Genomic DNA, 13801 nt, shown 5'->3' with positions numbered 1-13801 from the left:
CAGAAAAACATCCATTTCTGCTTTATTGACTACTGTGTGGATCACAATAAACTGTGGAAAATTCTGAAAGAGATGGGAATACCAGACCACCTGACCTGCCTCTCGAGAAACTTATATGCAGTTAAGGAAGCAACAGTTAGAACTGGACATGGAACAACAGACTGGTTCCAAATAGGAAAAGGAGTATGTCAAGGCTGTATATTGTCACTGCTCATTTAACTTATATGCAGAGTACATCATGAGAAACTCTGGGCTGGATGAAGCACAAGCTGGAATCAAGATTGCTGGGAGAAATATCAATAACCCCAGATATGCAGATGACACCACCCTTATGGCAGAAAGCTAAGAAGAACTAAAGAGCCTCTTGATGAAAGAGGAGAGAGAAAAAGTTGGCTTAAAGCTTAACATTCAGAAAACAAAGATCAGAGCATCCAGTCCCATCACTTCATGGGAAATATATGGGGAAACAGTGGAAACAGTAGCAGACTTCATTTTTGGGGGCTCCAAAATCACTGCAGATGGTGACTGCAGCCATGAAATTGAAAGACACTTACTCCTTGGAAGGAAATTTATGACCAACCTAGACAGCATATTAAAAAGCAGAGATATTACTTTGTCAACAAAGGTCCATCTGGTCAAGGCTATGGTTTTTCCAGTGGTCATGTATGGATGTGAGAGTTGGATGGTAAAGAAAGCTGAGCACTGTAAAATTGACGCTTTTGAACTGTGGTGTTGGAGAAGACTCTTGAGAGTCCCTTGGACTGCAAGGAGATCCAACCAGTCCATCCTAAAGGAGATCAGCCCTGGGTGTTCATTGGAAGGACTGTTGTTGAAGCTGAAACTCCAATACTTTGGCCACCTGACATGAAGTGCTGACTCATTGGAAAAGTCCCTGACGCTGGGAGGGTTTGGGGGCAGGAGGAGAAGGGGACGACAGAGGATGAGATGGCTGGATGGCATCACTGACTCGATGGACATGAATTTGGGTGGGCTCCGGGAGTTGGTGATGGACAGGGAGGCCCGGCGTACTGCAGTTCATGGGGTCACAAAGAGTCGGACATGACTGAGCGACTGAACTGAACTGAGCCCTCAGCTCCTCAAAATGCAGCTATATTTGGAATAGGTTCTTAAAAGAGGTAATTAAGGCTAAATGCAGCCATTAAAGAGGAGGGCATGGCAACCCACTGCAGTATTCTTGCCTGGGGAATCCCCAGGGACAGAGGAGCCTGGCGGGCTACAGTCCATGGGTTTGCAAGCAGACAGACACGACTGAGTGACTAAGCGCAGCAAGCAGAGCAGACTGAAGTAGACCTTCGTCCAGTGTGACCGGCGTCCTTGTAAGAAGAAGAGATTAGGAGACAGAGAGACACACACACATAGAAGGAAGACCATGTCAGGAAACAGGGAGAATATTACCATCTATAAGCCAAGGGGAAAGACTTCAGATAAAGTCAACTCTGCTGACACCTTCATCTCAGACTTCCAGCCCCCAGAACAATAAGGAATTATACTTTTGTTGCTCAAATGATCCAATCCGTGATACTCTGGTATGGCAACCCTAGAAAACTTCTACAGTAGGTAAGGGCTCTCTAAGTTTCCTCCCCTACTTGCTACTAGATGGTAAGGAGAGTGCTTCTCACGTCTAACTGTGCACTCATACAAATAAGCAGGAGCAAAATCTGTAACAAAATCTGTTTTGCATGCTCGAATGTGTTCTGATTCTCTACCTCAAGGACTATGACAATGCCTTGCTTGGAAAGTTTATGTGAAACAAATGTAAAAATATCCCTAGGTGGTTACTTTGGAGTCAGGGAACAGAAAAATCTCCAAGTGCACCATTGCTGTATACAGCCACACTTTGGAATTCAGCCTGGGGACCACATTTGAGGATACCAGCTTTGAGACTAGCTAGATATCTGTGGCCATTTGTCCAAGAGCAGCAGTGTTTGTGCGACATTTTTAGTCAATACATATCTTGAAAACAACCCACTTTGCCCATGAAAAGTGTTTTTTAATTCCATTATTTTAATTCACAAATCATCTGGTGTGCATAAGATAAAGATAGCGCCAGCCTGCTACCTTAGTTACAGTTTTCTGTGGAGTGTGGGTTTTCTGACAAAACCCTAGCTAGCTAAATATCCTGAGGGACGCTATTTCTGGTCATAGTAATTGGCTATGGTGGAGTCTGGATAAGAACTGATTAACATGTGCATACATATCCTTTGCCCATGCCAACAAAATTGAATGTAAAATACAAATAATATAACAAGTTCTGATTATGCTGGTCTTGTCATGCTGCAAAGTCCTGCTCTTCTTTTAACTGCCAAAGGGATACTACAAATCTTTGGAAACTGCCAGAGTGTGGCAAAAAAAATTGCAAAAAAAGTTACATTCTAAGTTTCTGGCTTATCACTAAGAACAAAAGTCTAGAATAGATATCCAAAAGGAGACCCTTCACAAAGTAAGGTCTTTCAAGGCTTTTTTTTTAAATGGGAAAACTTACTACTTGCACTTTTTTGGGTGGAAGGGGACAACTGGTAGCTCAGCACAGACATAAAACTGACAGAAACATTTTACTCTGAGTACTGTCTTTTCATGAGGTAGCTGCATCCCTTCCTAGCTCCATGCCAGTCTGAGCCTCTGGATGTGAGAATCTGCAAAGAACTCTTTCTTCTGTGGGAAGATCCCAGGGTCCACACAATTGTTCAAGCAACAACTGCTAGTTTTAGAAAGACGAACCCGCCACTGTCAGACATTTGACTCTGTGAGGCTCAGAAGGGGACACGTCATCCCAAGTCCCCACACTGAAGGCTCATGGTTTAAGCAGTAGGTTTTACTCTCGCAGAAAGTGATATTCTGTTTGGATAATGGGCAGCATCTTTGTGAATCCAATTTTATTTTAAGCATAAATGCAAACTTCATCAGCTCTGGACACTGGAGACATTAGGGAAGGCCAGCATCCTGACTGCATGAGGTGGCAGTGTGGGCTAGCTGAAAACTCATCGTCCGCTGCCAAACAGACTCTGTCCTTTTCCCACTGGGTGGCCCTGAGGCTCTCCAGACTACTCGGAGGCTCAATTTTCTTATCTTTACAATGGGATGGGCATACCTACCCTTGCAGCTTTGCTGTGATGATTAGAGATACTGTATCCCAGGAATGAATTGCCTAGTACAGAGTCTGGCATATAAAAGAGAACCTTTGTGCTCCAAATCAAAAAGCTATTTCCAGACCTCCCAAGATAGCTGGCGTGCCCCGCTGTATAAGGAGTCTGCTTGGCCCCTAGGTGCCGCCTGGAGCTGGCCTGGCCTCCATGGGTTCCTAGGTTCTTGTTGGTGCAAACTAAAAAATGCTGCTTGCCACCTCTTTCTATAAGGATGACATCATCAGCCACTGCAATTGCTGGCATTCAACACACCCTGCGAGGTGTTCAGGGTGGAGGTCAGGAACAAGGCACTCTATACTCTGGGAAAATCTGGTAGAACAGACCTTCATAGTTAGATATTTTCAGGAGAAAAACTTTTGAATCTATTTCTTGTATCCTTTTATACCTAGAAAATCACTAAAATCATTAGCAGAGATATCTGCTCCTTGTGACTGGCAGCAACCTTCTACTGAGACGTGGGCTTGGTTGCCAAGATCGCATACACACTGGCCTCTCCCCACTACCTGTCTGATGTAGTTCCTCAGAGCTGAGAGTCTGTCTCCCGGGCTATAGTCCTCAGTGAGGTCCCCAAATAAAACTGAACTCATACCTCCTTTGTGTGTGTGTTTTTGTTTTTGTTTTTTTTTTCAGTTGACACCAGAATCCTGAGTCACGGAAACCACTCCAGAGAGCTCTGAGTGGTAGACCCACAGACCCATATATAGAAGCCCTAGAAAGGATAAAGGGACTAATCCTCACTCTTTAATTTACAAAGAGAATGCTACACAATAAGCTAGGGGCAGAGTCAGAGTCATGGGAGATCATGAGATATGCAAGAGTGCTCTGTCAACTTTAAAGCCATATGCAAATGACAGATGTCATGACCACACTGTTGGTACTCTGTTTGTCTGTCCTCAAGCCCTATGGGGTGTTTCAGATATATGTACATAAAGAGAATAATGGGGTCCCTCTAGTATTTTAAATTTTAGGATTTCCCTGGTGGTGTAGTGGATAAGAATCTGCCTGCCGATATAGGGGACATGGATTTGATTTCAGGTTCGGGAGGACTTCATATGCTGCAGGGCAACTAAGCCCGTGCACCTAGAGCCCATTCTCCGTAACCAGAGAAGCCACCACAACTAGAGAGCAGGCCCCGCTCACCACAATTAGAGAAAGCCCCATGCAGCAGCGAAGACCCACTGCAGTCATGAATAAATAACTAAAAAAAAAAAAATTTAAACCACAATGGTTAGGAAATCCTTCAAAATATGGTATCTATTCTTTTCGGCTGAGCGCCGTGTCATCTTGGAGGTGTCACTGCTGCTGCGAGTGCCCCCAGGGCTCTGCAGATCACAACGTGTTTGTGAAAGGCTCCTCCCCACGGGGCAGGGGGGCTCTGCACCGCCCATCCGCGCTCAGTCCCCGTGTGGCCCCTGAAAACGTGACACTCACTTGGAGTATGACCCAGTGTCCTTCTCTGGAAGCCTTCTCCAGGGCCGTTTCTGCCACCGTCTCCTGCCCTTGTCCTAAAGACACGTTGTGGAATTTTCCCAAGTCGATTGTAAACCCCAGTCTCTTGCCTGCGGGAGGGCAGGACACAGCAAGAGGAAGAGTGAACCAAGGAGAGGTGAGAAAGGTCTGGTGTTCTGTTATCTGACGTCCATCTGGTAACCGCTGTTACCTCCTGGGTCACTTTCCCAAAGAATCCAAACTAAACCTTTATTGTTTCAACAAGCATCATTTTAAGCTTTCAGTGTCAATGGCAGCCTCCTCGCAAGCATTAGCAAAGCCTGTGGAAATTAGCTCCTCTGGTTTTATCATAATAAAGCTTTTGACATTTTGATAGGTGGCAAGCATTGTTATTAAGCTTTATAAACTCTTGCAGGAGTAGCAAAACATTGCCCTCATAAAAAGGAGCAACATGTGGTAGGGATCACATCATTTTTTTGACCGGATCAGCTTGTTCGGTAAAACGCAGGAGCCTCTCACCTTGCGAGGCCGTGCTGGAATCCGGCAGAGTCAGGTCACAGCTCTATTAACCCGGAGCTCTCCGTGCAGGCCGTGGGGAATAGTCATCGACAGCACAAAGCGGCTGTGCCTAGCACAATCGAATAGACTTGCTCTAATGACCATTATTTAGTCACAGGGGGCACAAGATTACAAGAGCATGGAGAAAATTGCCCTCTGGCCCTCATCTAGTCAAAAGGCAGAAAATTGTACAAAAGAAACTTGCATTATGCCAACCAGAGGAATGCTCCATTTAAACATTTCTTCTGACTACAGTGTTATTAACCTTACATTTTCCATAGATTCAATCTCCAACAGATGAGAAAGGGGAAAAAAAAAAGAAAAACAACTAAGATAACTGTGAGCTGAAAAAGAAGGTTGGGTTGGCGCTGGGTGAAAGTCAGGGCTGGATGGCCACCTCCTGGCCACTCACCCAATATCTCCAGGTCTTTGAGGGCATCTACTCCTGGAGAGAGGATGAAGAACATGGGGGTGGCGGGGCTGCTCTCCTCAAATGCTTTAACCAAGTCCAATCTGGTCCTCTCTACATACTTGGCACCCAGTTTTTCCTCCACGAAATTCCTGTAAAAAAAAATGATGCCAAAGACAGGATCGGTGTTTTTGACCTTGAAAAGTGTCACAACTTGAATCAGCTTAAACTGCAGACACAGGAAGGAAGCTAACCTTGTTTAGAACATATGATGTCTTGTAATAACGGCAGTATGAATCTGACTAGATCTATGCAGTTGAGTCGGTGAAATCTCTCACTGCTTTAGAAGAGATGAAAATCAGAAGCCTACATTCTTTTTGGGGGGCTACCGAGACCCTCCTGAATATCATCAGCTGCCTGCATGTGGCTTTGTGTCCCCCCAAACCCCCTGCCAGACCCCCCATTACTTACAAACAGTTCATTAGATTTGCCGCCGTGCAATTTTCCAGCCTGTTGGGCTTCTCATGAATATACAAATGCTTTTTGGGGTGTTTCTAACACAGGGAAGCTCAATTAAGCAGGGATTATTTGCCAGCAGCATCAGATTTAGCAGAAAGTAAGTACTACTAAGCAGAATTAACTTGTAAAGTAGGGTGCGACAGAGGCTTCTGCAAAGGGAAAATTGGCTGAAAAGACAAAGCAAAGGAAAAAACCTGCGGCAAGTGAATACGACCGAAGAAAAAGCAGCTCCATAGGGAAGGAACTTGAGAACTCTCTGGCTGGTGAATTCAAATTAGAACTAAGCGGCATATTACCACTGAGAAGCCAAAAGGGCAAAGAAAAAGGACCCTCAAACCAAGATTCAGACAAGGGTTCTGCTTTTAAATTGCTCTGGCTGCAGAGTTATAGAACTGTAAGTGAATCCATGAAAGGAATTCATTTTTTGTTTGATGTGCAAAATCTTCAGAGCCAAAGTGCCGCCACTAAGTGGAAGACAATGAGAATCACACTAGGATAATGCAAGTTCCTGGCCTCTGAACTCTGCCAGCGCTCTTCCTAGACTATTTCCATCAGTTTCCTGTTTCTCCTACTGATTTCAGAATTAAGGTTTTCAGGAAGAATACGCTCAGTCCGCTGACAGACTAGCATGCTGTTCAGTGTTTAGCAAATCTTAGTAACAGCAGTGATTATAATATAAAAATGTTGGCAGAATCACTTTTCATTAACATGAACCATAATGTCTCCACCACTGAGTCTCCACCGGATACTTCTAGTCTTTAAGACAAAATTTCCTCTAGGTTAATTTCTGTAAGAGCTAACTGCCCCCACCTGAGAGCATATGTCATTCTGTCAGGGCGCACTGCTCTCAAAATAATCAGCTTCTGTATTAAACTTCTCTTCTTCCATTCTTGCGGTAACCTTTCCTTTTCTGGACACTCGGATTCTGCCCACTTCCTCCACTGCTTGGCAGATCCTTCCACATCTCGGTCGAGGCCTCGAAACTCTTCCATGAGGGCGACCGCCTGTGATAAAACGGGAGCAGAGGTGACTAATATAGCAGCTAGTGTATAACAGCCTAGAGTTTGAGACAAAGACCTGTGGATGTGGAGGTGAGCTCCCTGAGCTAGACAGCAGGTCCTTGTTGATTATCTGCTTCATACCTAAAAAACCACAACACCGTTACTCATCTATAAAATAAACTAAAAGTTAAAGAATAAGAAAGAAAGAAGGGCCTGAAACAAAACAAAAAAACAAGATGTGTGACTATGATGGATCCTGTGCAGGTGAGTGGTGCTGGAGAGTCTTCACTGCCTCTTCAGATTTACTCAGGACCCTTCCTGCCCTCCAAAGAGGGTGATCGCGAAGGATGACTTGAACAAAGCTTCCTGGTTTTCTGCCTGGTTGGGTCTGATCAACAGGAAGCACTGGCAAGAGCCTGGAGGGTTAGTGAAAGGAGGCGAAGGTACCTCTTCCCCAGTACTTTCCTGGGATGTTGTTTAGTGGTGGCTCCATTTCTTTACGGAATGCCAGAGTTCCCATAGGTTGGCTCTCGCCCATAACTTCCTTTCTCAGTAGTTTTACTAACCTTTTCCCTCCCCATCCCTGGCTGATCCCCTCATTTGTCCTCTCATACTATGAAAATATACTCTTTGTTAAACTTTTTAAGAATCATACTTTGAATTTGCCATTTGTTTTCTGCTGAGACCCTGAAACACAATTGAACTTGAGCTTATAATTCTAGAGTAATAATCTAATTAAAAATTCTATTTAAAAAATAAAATCTAAACATACTAAAAAACTAAGGAAAAACATAGTTATTTTCAATACAGAGAAATACTCCTGTCTTAGGGAAAAAAGAGTATGGTGAGGCTTAGCATGTGATGAGCATCTCTGAGGAATTCCAGAGTCAGAGAATAAACTTTTAATAATAGGATCTTCTGACAGAAACGTGGAATAAGGATTTACAATTAGGGTTGTGCTGCTTAAACATTTTACAATGATAATACGTGACTATACTGTATAAATTAACAAAAAATTTTGAAAAAGTACAGAAATACTATAAAAAAGAAAAACCAAATGAAGAAACTAGATTCAGGTCAACTGAAAAAAAGATCACTTATACTCCTCAACTTTAACCAAAGGTCCTGTACGTTGTACATATTTATTAACAACTTTCCCATCCATAAATAGATCAAAAGTTCCTTTACTTCCAAATAAAAAAGGGAAATTAGAATATAGTTGGTGGATGTGTAAATTGGTGTAGCCACTATGGAAAAGAGTATGGGAAGTTCTTCAAAAAATTAAAACAGCATGTATCTACAACTAAAATGGTGTATATCACCTATATTTTTAAAAACTACATTTTAGAGAACTGAGATTTGAAGTAAGATTTAGAAACTTTTTGAAAAATCAATATTCCCAACATACCTTAATAGCACTCCATGACTGATGAGTGAGGAAATCAACAGGACTCTGGTAAGTGTGTTCAACTGTGAACCGAAGCAGGAAATCCAATTCAAGATGATCTATCTCTTTCTTTCTCAGCAAAATCTTGAGAGGACACAAACAGGAAAGGGTCATTCGGTTCGCATCGAAAGCAAGGATGCAGTCACCGCTTAATAGACATGGTTGACAAGGCAGAACTAAGACTTCTGAGAATTCCAATAGATACATATCAGTTTGTGCTTCAAATAAGGGATCTTAGATTATGCTCATGAACTCAAAATCTTGATTGAAAATCTAATAGCAAATAATTACCAAACCTGGTTCATTTCGATTTTAACACCTGTGCCTACTAGCAGCACATTTAAAATATGCTTTCATATTTAGCCTTCTGCTGTTAGATCAAACTTGTCTTGAAACTTTTTACACAAATTGAGAAAGCCTCAGATGAAAAAGGACCAAATTACCAAACAAAAGGTAAAACTAGTACAGTAAGTTAGTCCTGATATAGAAATTACATTCAATAAACTATGAGATACATAAGACTTTTCTTAGATATGAGATTATATTGAGAAAAAACTGGAAATTGTTTTACAGACACAACTGAACAAACACATCATGAACTGAACTTTAGACATGTTGGTTACAGAACTGATAAAAAGTCCATAGAATATTTAGGAGGGACCCAAATAAAATATTCCTAATTTCCACATAAAAACTATAACACCTTATAAAGTTAAACAGGTAAAATGTTTGAGGTTTGTGCTATTTAAAAATTCTAGATATTTTCAAAATGCATTACAGGTGGTAACATGTATCAGAATATTATTTTATTGGATAATTTTTCTTAATCCAATTTGATTTATTTCATCAAACAAAAAATTTTCCTCATATATATATATATATAAAGCTTGCATTTATGTAAATAGTATTTCAGATAGATAATTCACCTACATATTCTAAAAAGAAGTTTTAAATAGCTGTACACACATGTGTGTATGCATATGGTACTATCCCTGGTCCATTCCTGTTCATGAACAATACATGTAAGCATACAAATGTCAGCAAAACCTACAGACAGGATGATTAAAATATGGGCAGAGGAAATGAATAGTGATTGTACCAAAGAAGGCATACAAATGGCTGACAGATACATGAAAAAGTGCTCAACATCACTCATCACTAATCATCAGAAAAATTCAAATCAAAACCACATGAGATGTCACCTCACACCTGTTAGGATGGCTATTAGCAAACAGACAAGAGATGACAAATGCTGGTGAGGATATGAGACAGGAACCCTTTAACACTGTTGGTGGGAATGTAAATTGGTAAAACTACATGGAAAAAGAATATGGAGGTTCCCCCAAAAATTAAAACTAGAACTATCACAGAATCCAGCAATTTCACTTCTGGGTATACATCCAAAAGAAGTGAAATCACTATCTCAAAAAGATATATGTTCATTACAGCACTTTTTTTTTTTACAATAGCCAACATACAGAAACAACTTGAGCATCCATCTATGGATCAATGGATAAAGAAAACGTATGTGTGTGTGTGTGTATGTATGTATATATGATTTTTATATATGCACATACATATATACAATGGAATATTACGCAGTCATAAAAAGAAGGAAATCCTGTCATTTGTGACAAGACAGATGGACCTTGGGGGCATTATGCTAAGGAAAAGAGTCACACAGAGTAAGAGAAACATTGTATAATCTCACTTTCATGTGGAATCCAAAAAAACAGAGCACAATTTGGTGGTTGTCAGAGGTAGATGGTGGGGGGTGGGAAAATGGATGAAAGTGATGCTGCTGCTAAGTCGCTTCAGTCGTGTCCGACTCTGTGCAACCCCATAGATGGCAGCCCGCCAGGTGCCCCCGTCTTTGGGATTCTCCAGGCAAGAACACTGGAGTGGATTGCCATTTCCTTCTCCAGATGAAAGTGAAGAAAAGGTTTAAACTTTCAGTTATAAACAAGTACTGGGGATGTAATGTACAGCATGGTGATCATAGGTAACAATACTCTATTGTGTATTAAGAAGTTGCTAAGGAGTAAGGCTTCCCTGGTGGCTCAGTGGTAAAGAATTCGCTGCCAATGCAGGAGACACAGGTTCCATCCCTGGGTCAGGAAGATCCCCTGGAGAAGGAAATGGCAACCCACTCCAGTATTGTTGCCTGAGAAATCCCATGGACAGGGGAGCCTAGTGGGTTATAGTCCATGGGGTCACAAAAGAGTTAGAAATGACTTAGGGACTAAACAACAAAAAAAGAGAGTAAATCTTAAAGTTTTAATCATGAGGAAAAAATGTAACTATATGAGGTGAAGGCTGTTGACTAAACTTATAGTGTAATCATTTCACAATATATACATGCATAAGATCATTATGTTGAACATGCTGGACTAATACAATGTATGTGTCTATTGTATCTTGATAAAACTGGGAGAACATTAAAAAGAAAAATTCCATTTTGTAATGCATTACTCTTGTTTATCACATATATTATAAAATGATTCCACCCATATATTCTTTTTTATCCCAAAGAAATCCATTCACACCGAAACTATTGAAAGAGAAATGATCAGTTCAGTTCAGTTCAGTCGCTCAGTCATGTCCAACTCTTTGCGACCCCATGAACCGCCGCACACCAGGCCTCCCTGTCCATCACCAACTCCCGGAGCCCACCCAAACCCATGTCCATTGAGTCCGTGATGCCATCCAACCATTTCATCCTCTGTCATCCCCTTCTCCTCCTGCCCTCAATCTTTCCCAGCATCAGGGTCTTTCCAAATGAGTCAGCTCTTTGCATCAGGTGGCCAAAGTATTGGAGTTTCAGCTTCAGCATCAGTCCCTCCAATGAACAACCAGGACTGATCTCCTTTAGGATGGACTGGTTGGATCTCCTTGCAGTCCAAGGGACTCTCAAGAGTCTTCTCCAATACCACAGTTCAAAAGCATCAATTCTTCTGTGCTCAGCTTTCTTTATAGTCCAACACTCACATCCATACATGACCACTGGAAAAACCATAGCCTTGACTAGATGGACCTTTGTTGGCAAAGTAATGTTTCTGCTTTTTAATATGCTGTCTAGGTTGGTCATAACTTTCCTTCCAAGGAATAAGTGCCTTTTAATTTTATGGCTGCAATCACCATCTGCAGTGATTTTGGAGCCCCCCCAAAATAAAGTCAGCCACTGTTTGCACTGTTTCCCCATCTATTTGCCATGAGTGATGGGACCGGATGCCATGATCTTAGTTTTCTGAATGTTGAGAGAAGTGATAGTTTATCACTATTAACAGCAGGTATTTAAAAATGCCTTCTTTGAGCAAAGTACTTGGGAAGACACAAAATAAATAAAACATCTTTCATCAAGATTTGAATTGACTGAAAAAGTTATACAGCAAACAAACTAATAAAAGGAACATATGTTTATTTCATCTAGGAATGAGGTCCTCAATGGTTTTTTTCTCACCATGGGTACTTTTACTTCAACAAAATCTTTTGCAGAGTCCACATCAGAAAGAGGTCTTACTGAAGGTTGGAGTGTGAAACCTGGAGCTCTTTCCACCCATTTACTGTTTTTTAATGGGGCTCTGAAAACCTCCCAGGACCACTCAGATTTGGAACTTTAACCTTGAGATTCTCTCCAAGAAGCCCCCCAGGAGAATAAATACCTGGGAGGTCTGAACAGGACCTGGAAAGGTGAGGCCAATGCCTCATGGACCTGTTTTACAGAGTAATAGCTGATGTGGTTGCCCCAAGTGCAAACCCACCCAAGCCACTGCACGCTGACCTACTCACAAGGCTGACATATGCCCAAGTTCCCTCTGGGAAACTCAAACTATCCAAGGGCTTCCAAGCAGCAGTGAAGTACCTAACACACAGAGATGCAAGACTTGGGTTCTGGGGCTGCTTTTCAGCGACTGATTTCCTCACCTGGAAAGCCATCTGGGACAGGAAGGTGAGTTTGTCCTTCTCAAACAGTGCCTGGCTGGTGTAGAGGAAGACGGCGTGGGTGATGCTCTCGGTCAGGGCAGAGATGCGCCCCGGGATGTCCTCCACCTTGTCAGCCTTTTCGATGGCTCTGTGGAACAGCATGTTGAAAGCCTGGGGAATTCAAGGCACCGTTAAGGGGTGGCAACTGGTGGCAGATGTCCAGCTAGTCCCAAGCCCAGAGGCTATGGTTTATGGATGGAGAGAGAGAACAGGACAGGTTTTACAAGGATGCTTTGAGCTCTAGAATAGCTCTTAGCATGTGGTAAGGCCTCAGTGAAAGTTTGCTATTATTTTTAACATTATTTCATAAAATCTACCCACGTTTTCTCCCTAACCAATTGAACTGCACTGTCCTTTGTCCTTCTACCCATGCAATTGAATATATATATATATATATATTTTTTTTTTTTTTTTACTTTTAATTTTGGTAAAATACACAAAGGGTAAAATTTACCATCTTACTAGTTTTAAGTAGCATGAAGTATATTCACACTGTGGTACAACCCATTTCCAAACTGTTTTCTTCTTGAACAACTGAAACACTGTTAGACAACTCACTTAAAAAACTCATTTAATTATATCAATAACTCCCTATTCCTTGACAACCACTATTCTACATTCTGTTTCTACAAGTTTAACTGCTCTAGGTACTTCCTATAGTGGAATTATATAGTATTTGTCTTATTGTGACAAGCTTGTTTCACTCAGTATAAAGTCATCAAGGTTTATCTATGTTGTAGCATATGTCAGAATTTCCTTCCTTTTTAAGGCTAAATAATATTCCACTGTATGTACATATTTACTGTGGTTGTTCAGTCACTAAGTCCTGTCTGACTCTGCGACCCCATGGTATGCCAGGCTCCTCTGTTCTCCACTATCTCCTGGAGTTTGCTCAAATTTATGTCCATTGAGTCAGTGATGCTATCTAATCACCTCATCCTCTGCTGCCCCCTTCTCCTGCCTTCAAATCTTTCCCAGCATCAGGGTCTTTTCCAATGAGTTGGCTCTTCACATCAGGTGGCCAAAGTACTGGAGCTTCAGCTTCAGCAATGAATGAATATTCAGGACTGAAGTGCAAAGGATGCTTAAGAATCACAATTTAAAAGCATCAGTTCTTCAGCACTCAGCCTTCTTTATGGTCCAATTCTCACATCTGTACATGATTCCTGGAAAAGCTATAGCTTTGACTTCTGTCAGCAAAGTGATATCTCTGCTTTTTAATATGATGTCTAGGTTTGTCATAGCTTTCTTTCTGAAAAGCAAGCATCTT

At 41.7% G+C, this 13801-nt stretch overlaps 1 protein-coding gene across 4 annotated transcripts in view; it reads right to left on the bottom strand.

The window, feature by feature from the left end:
• Positions 1-13801, bottom strand: part of DNAH11 (dynein axonemal heavy chain 11) — a 353143-nt gene that overhangs the window by 30541 nt on the left and 308801 nt on the right. For all 4 annotated transcript variants that reach the window (XM_065938807.1, XM_065938805.1, XM_065938808.1 and 1 more), the window contains 5 exons: positions 12472-12642; positions 8509-8631; positions 6910-7103; positions 5584-5732; positions 4596-4723 (listed from right to left, as the gene is read on the bottom strand). In XM_065938807.1, the coding sequence (XP_065794879.1) occupies positions 4596-4723; positions 5584-5732; positions 6910-7103; positions 8509-8631; positions 12472-12642 (765 nt within the window). The remainder of the gene's footprint in view (positions 1-4595; positions 4724-5583; positions 5733-6909; positions 7104-8508; positions 8632-12471; positions 12643-13801) is intronic.

This window comes from Muntiacus reevesi, chromosome 6 (assembly GCF_963930625.1).
Source record: "Muntiacus reevesi chromosome 6, mMunRee1.1, whole genome shotgun sequence".
Lineage (NCBI taxonomy): Eukaryota > Metazoa > Chordata > Mammalia > Artiodactyla > Cervidae > Muntiacus > Muntiacus reevesi.
This window is presented reverse-complemented; position numbering and strand designations above follow the sequence as displayed.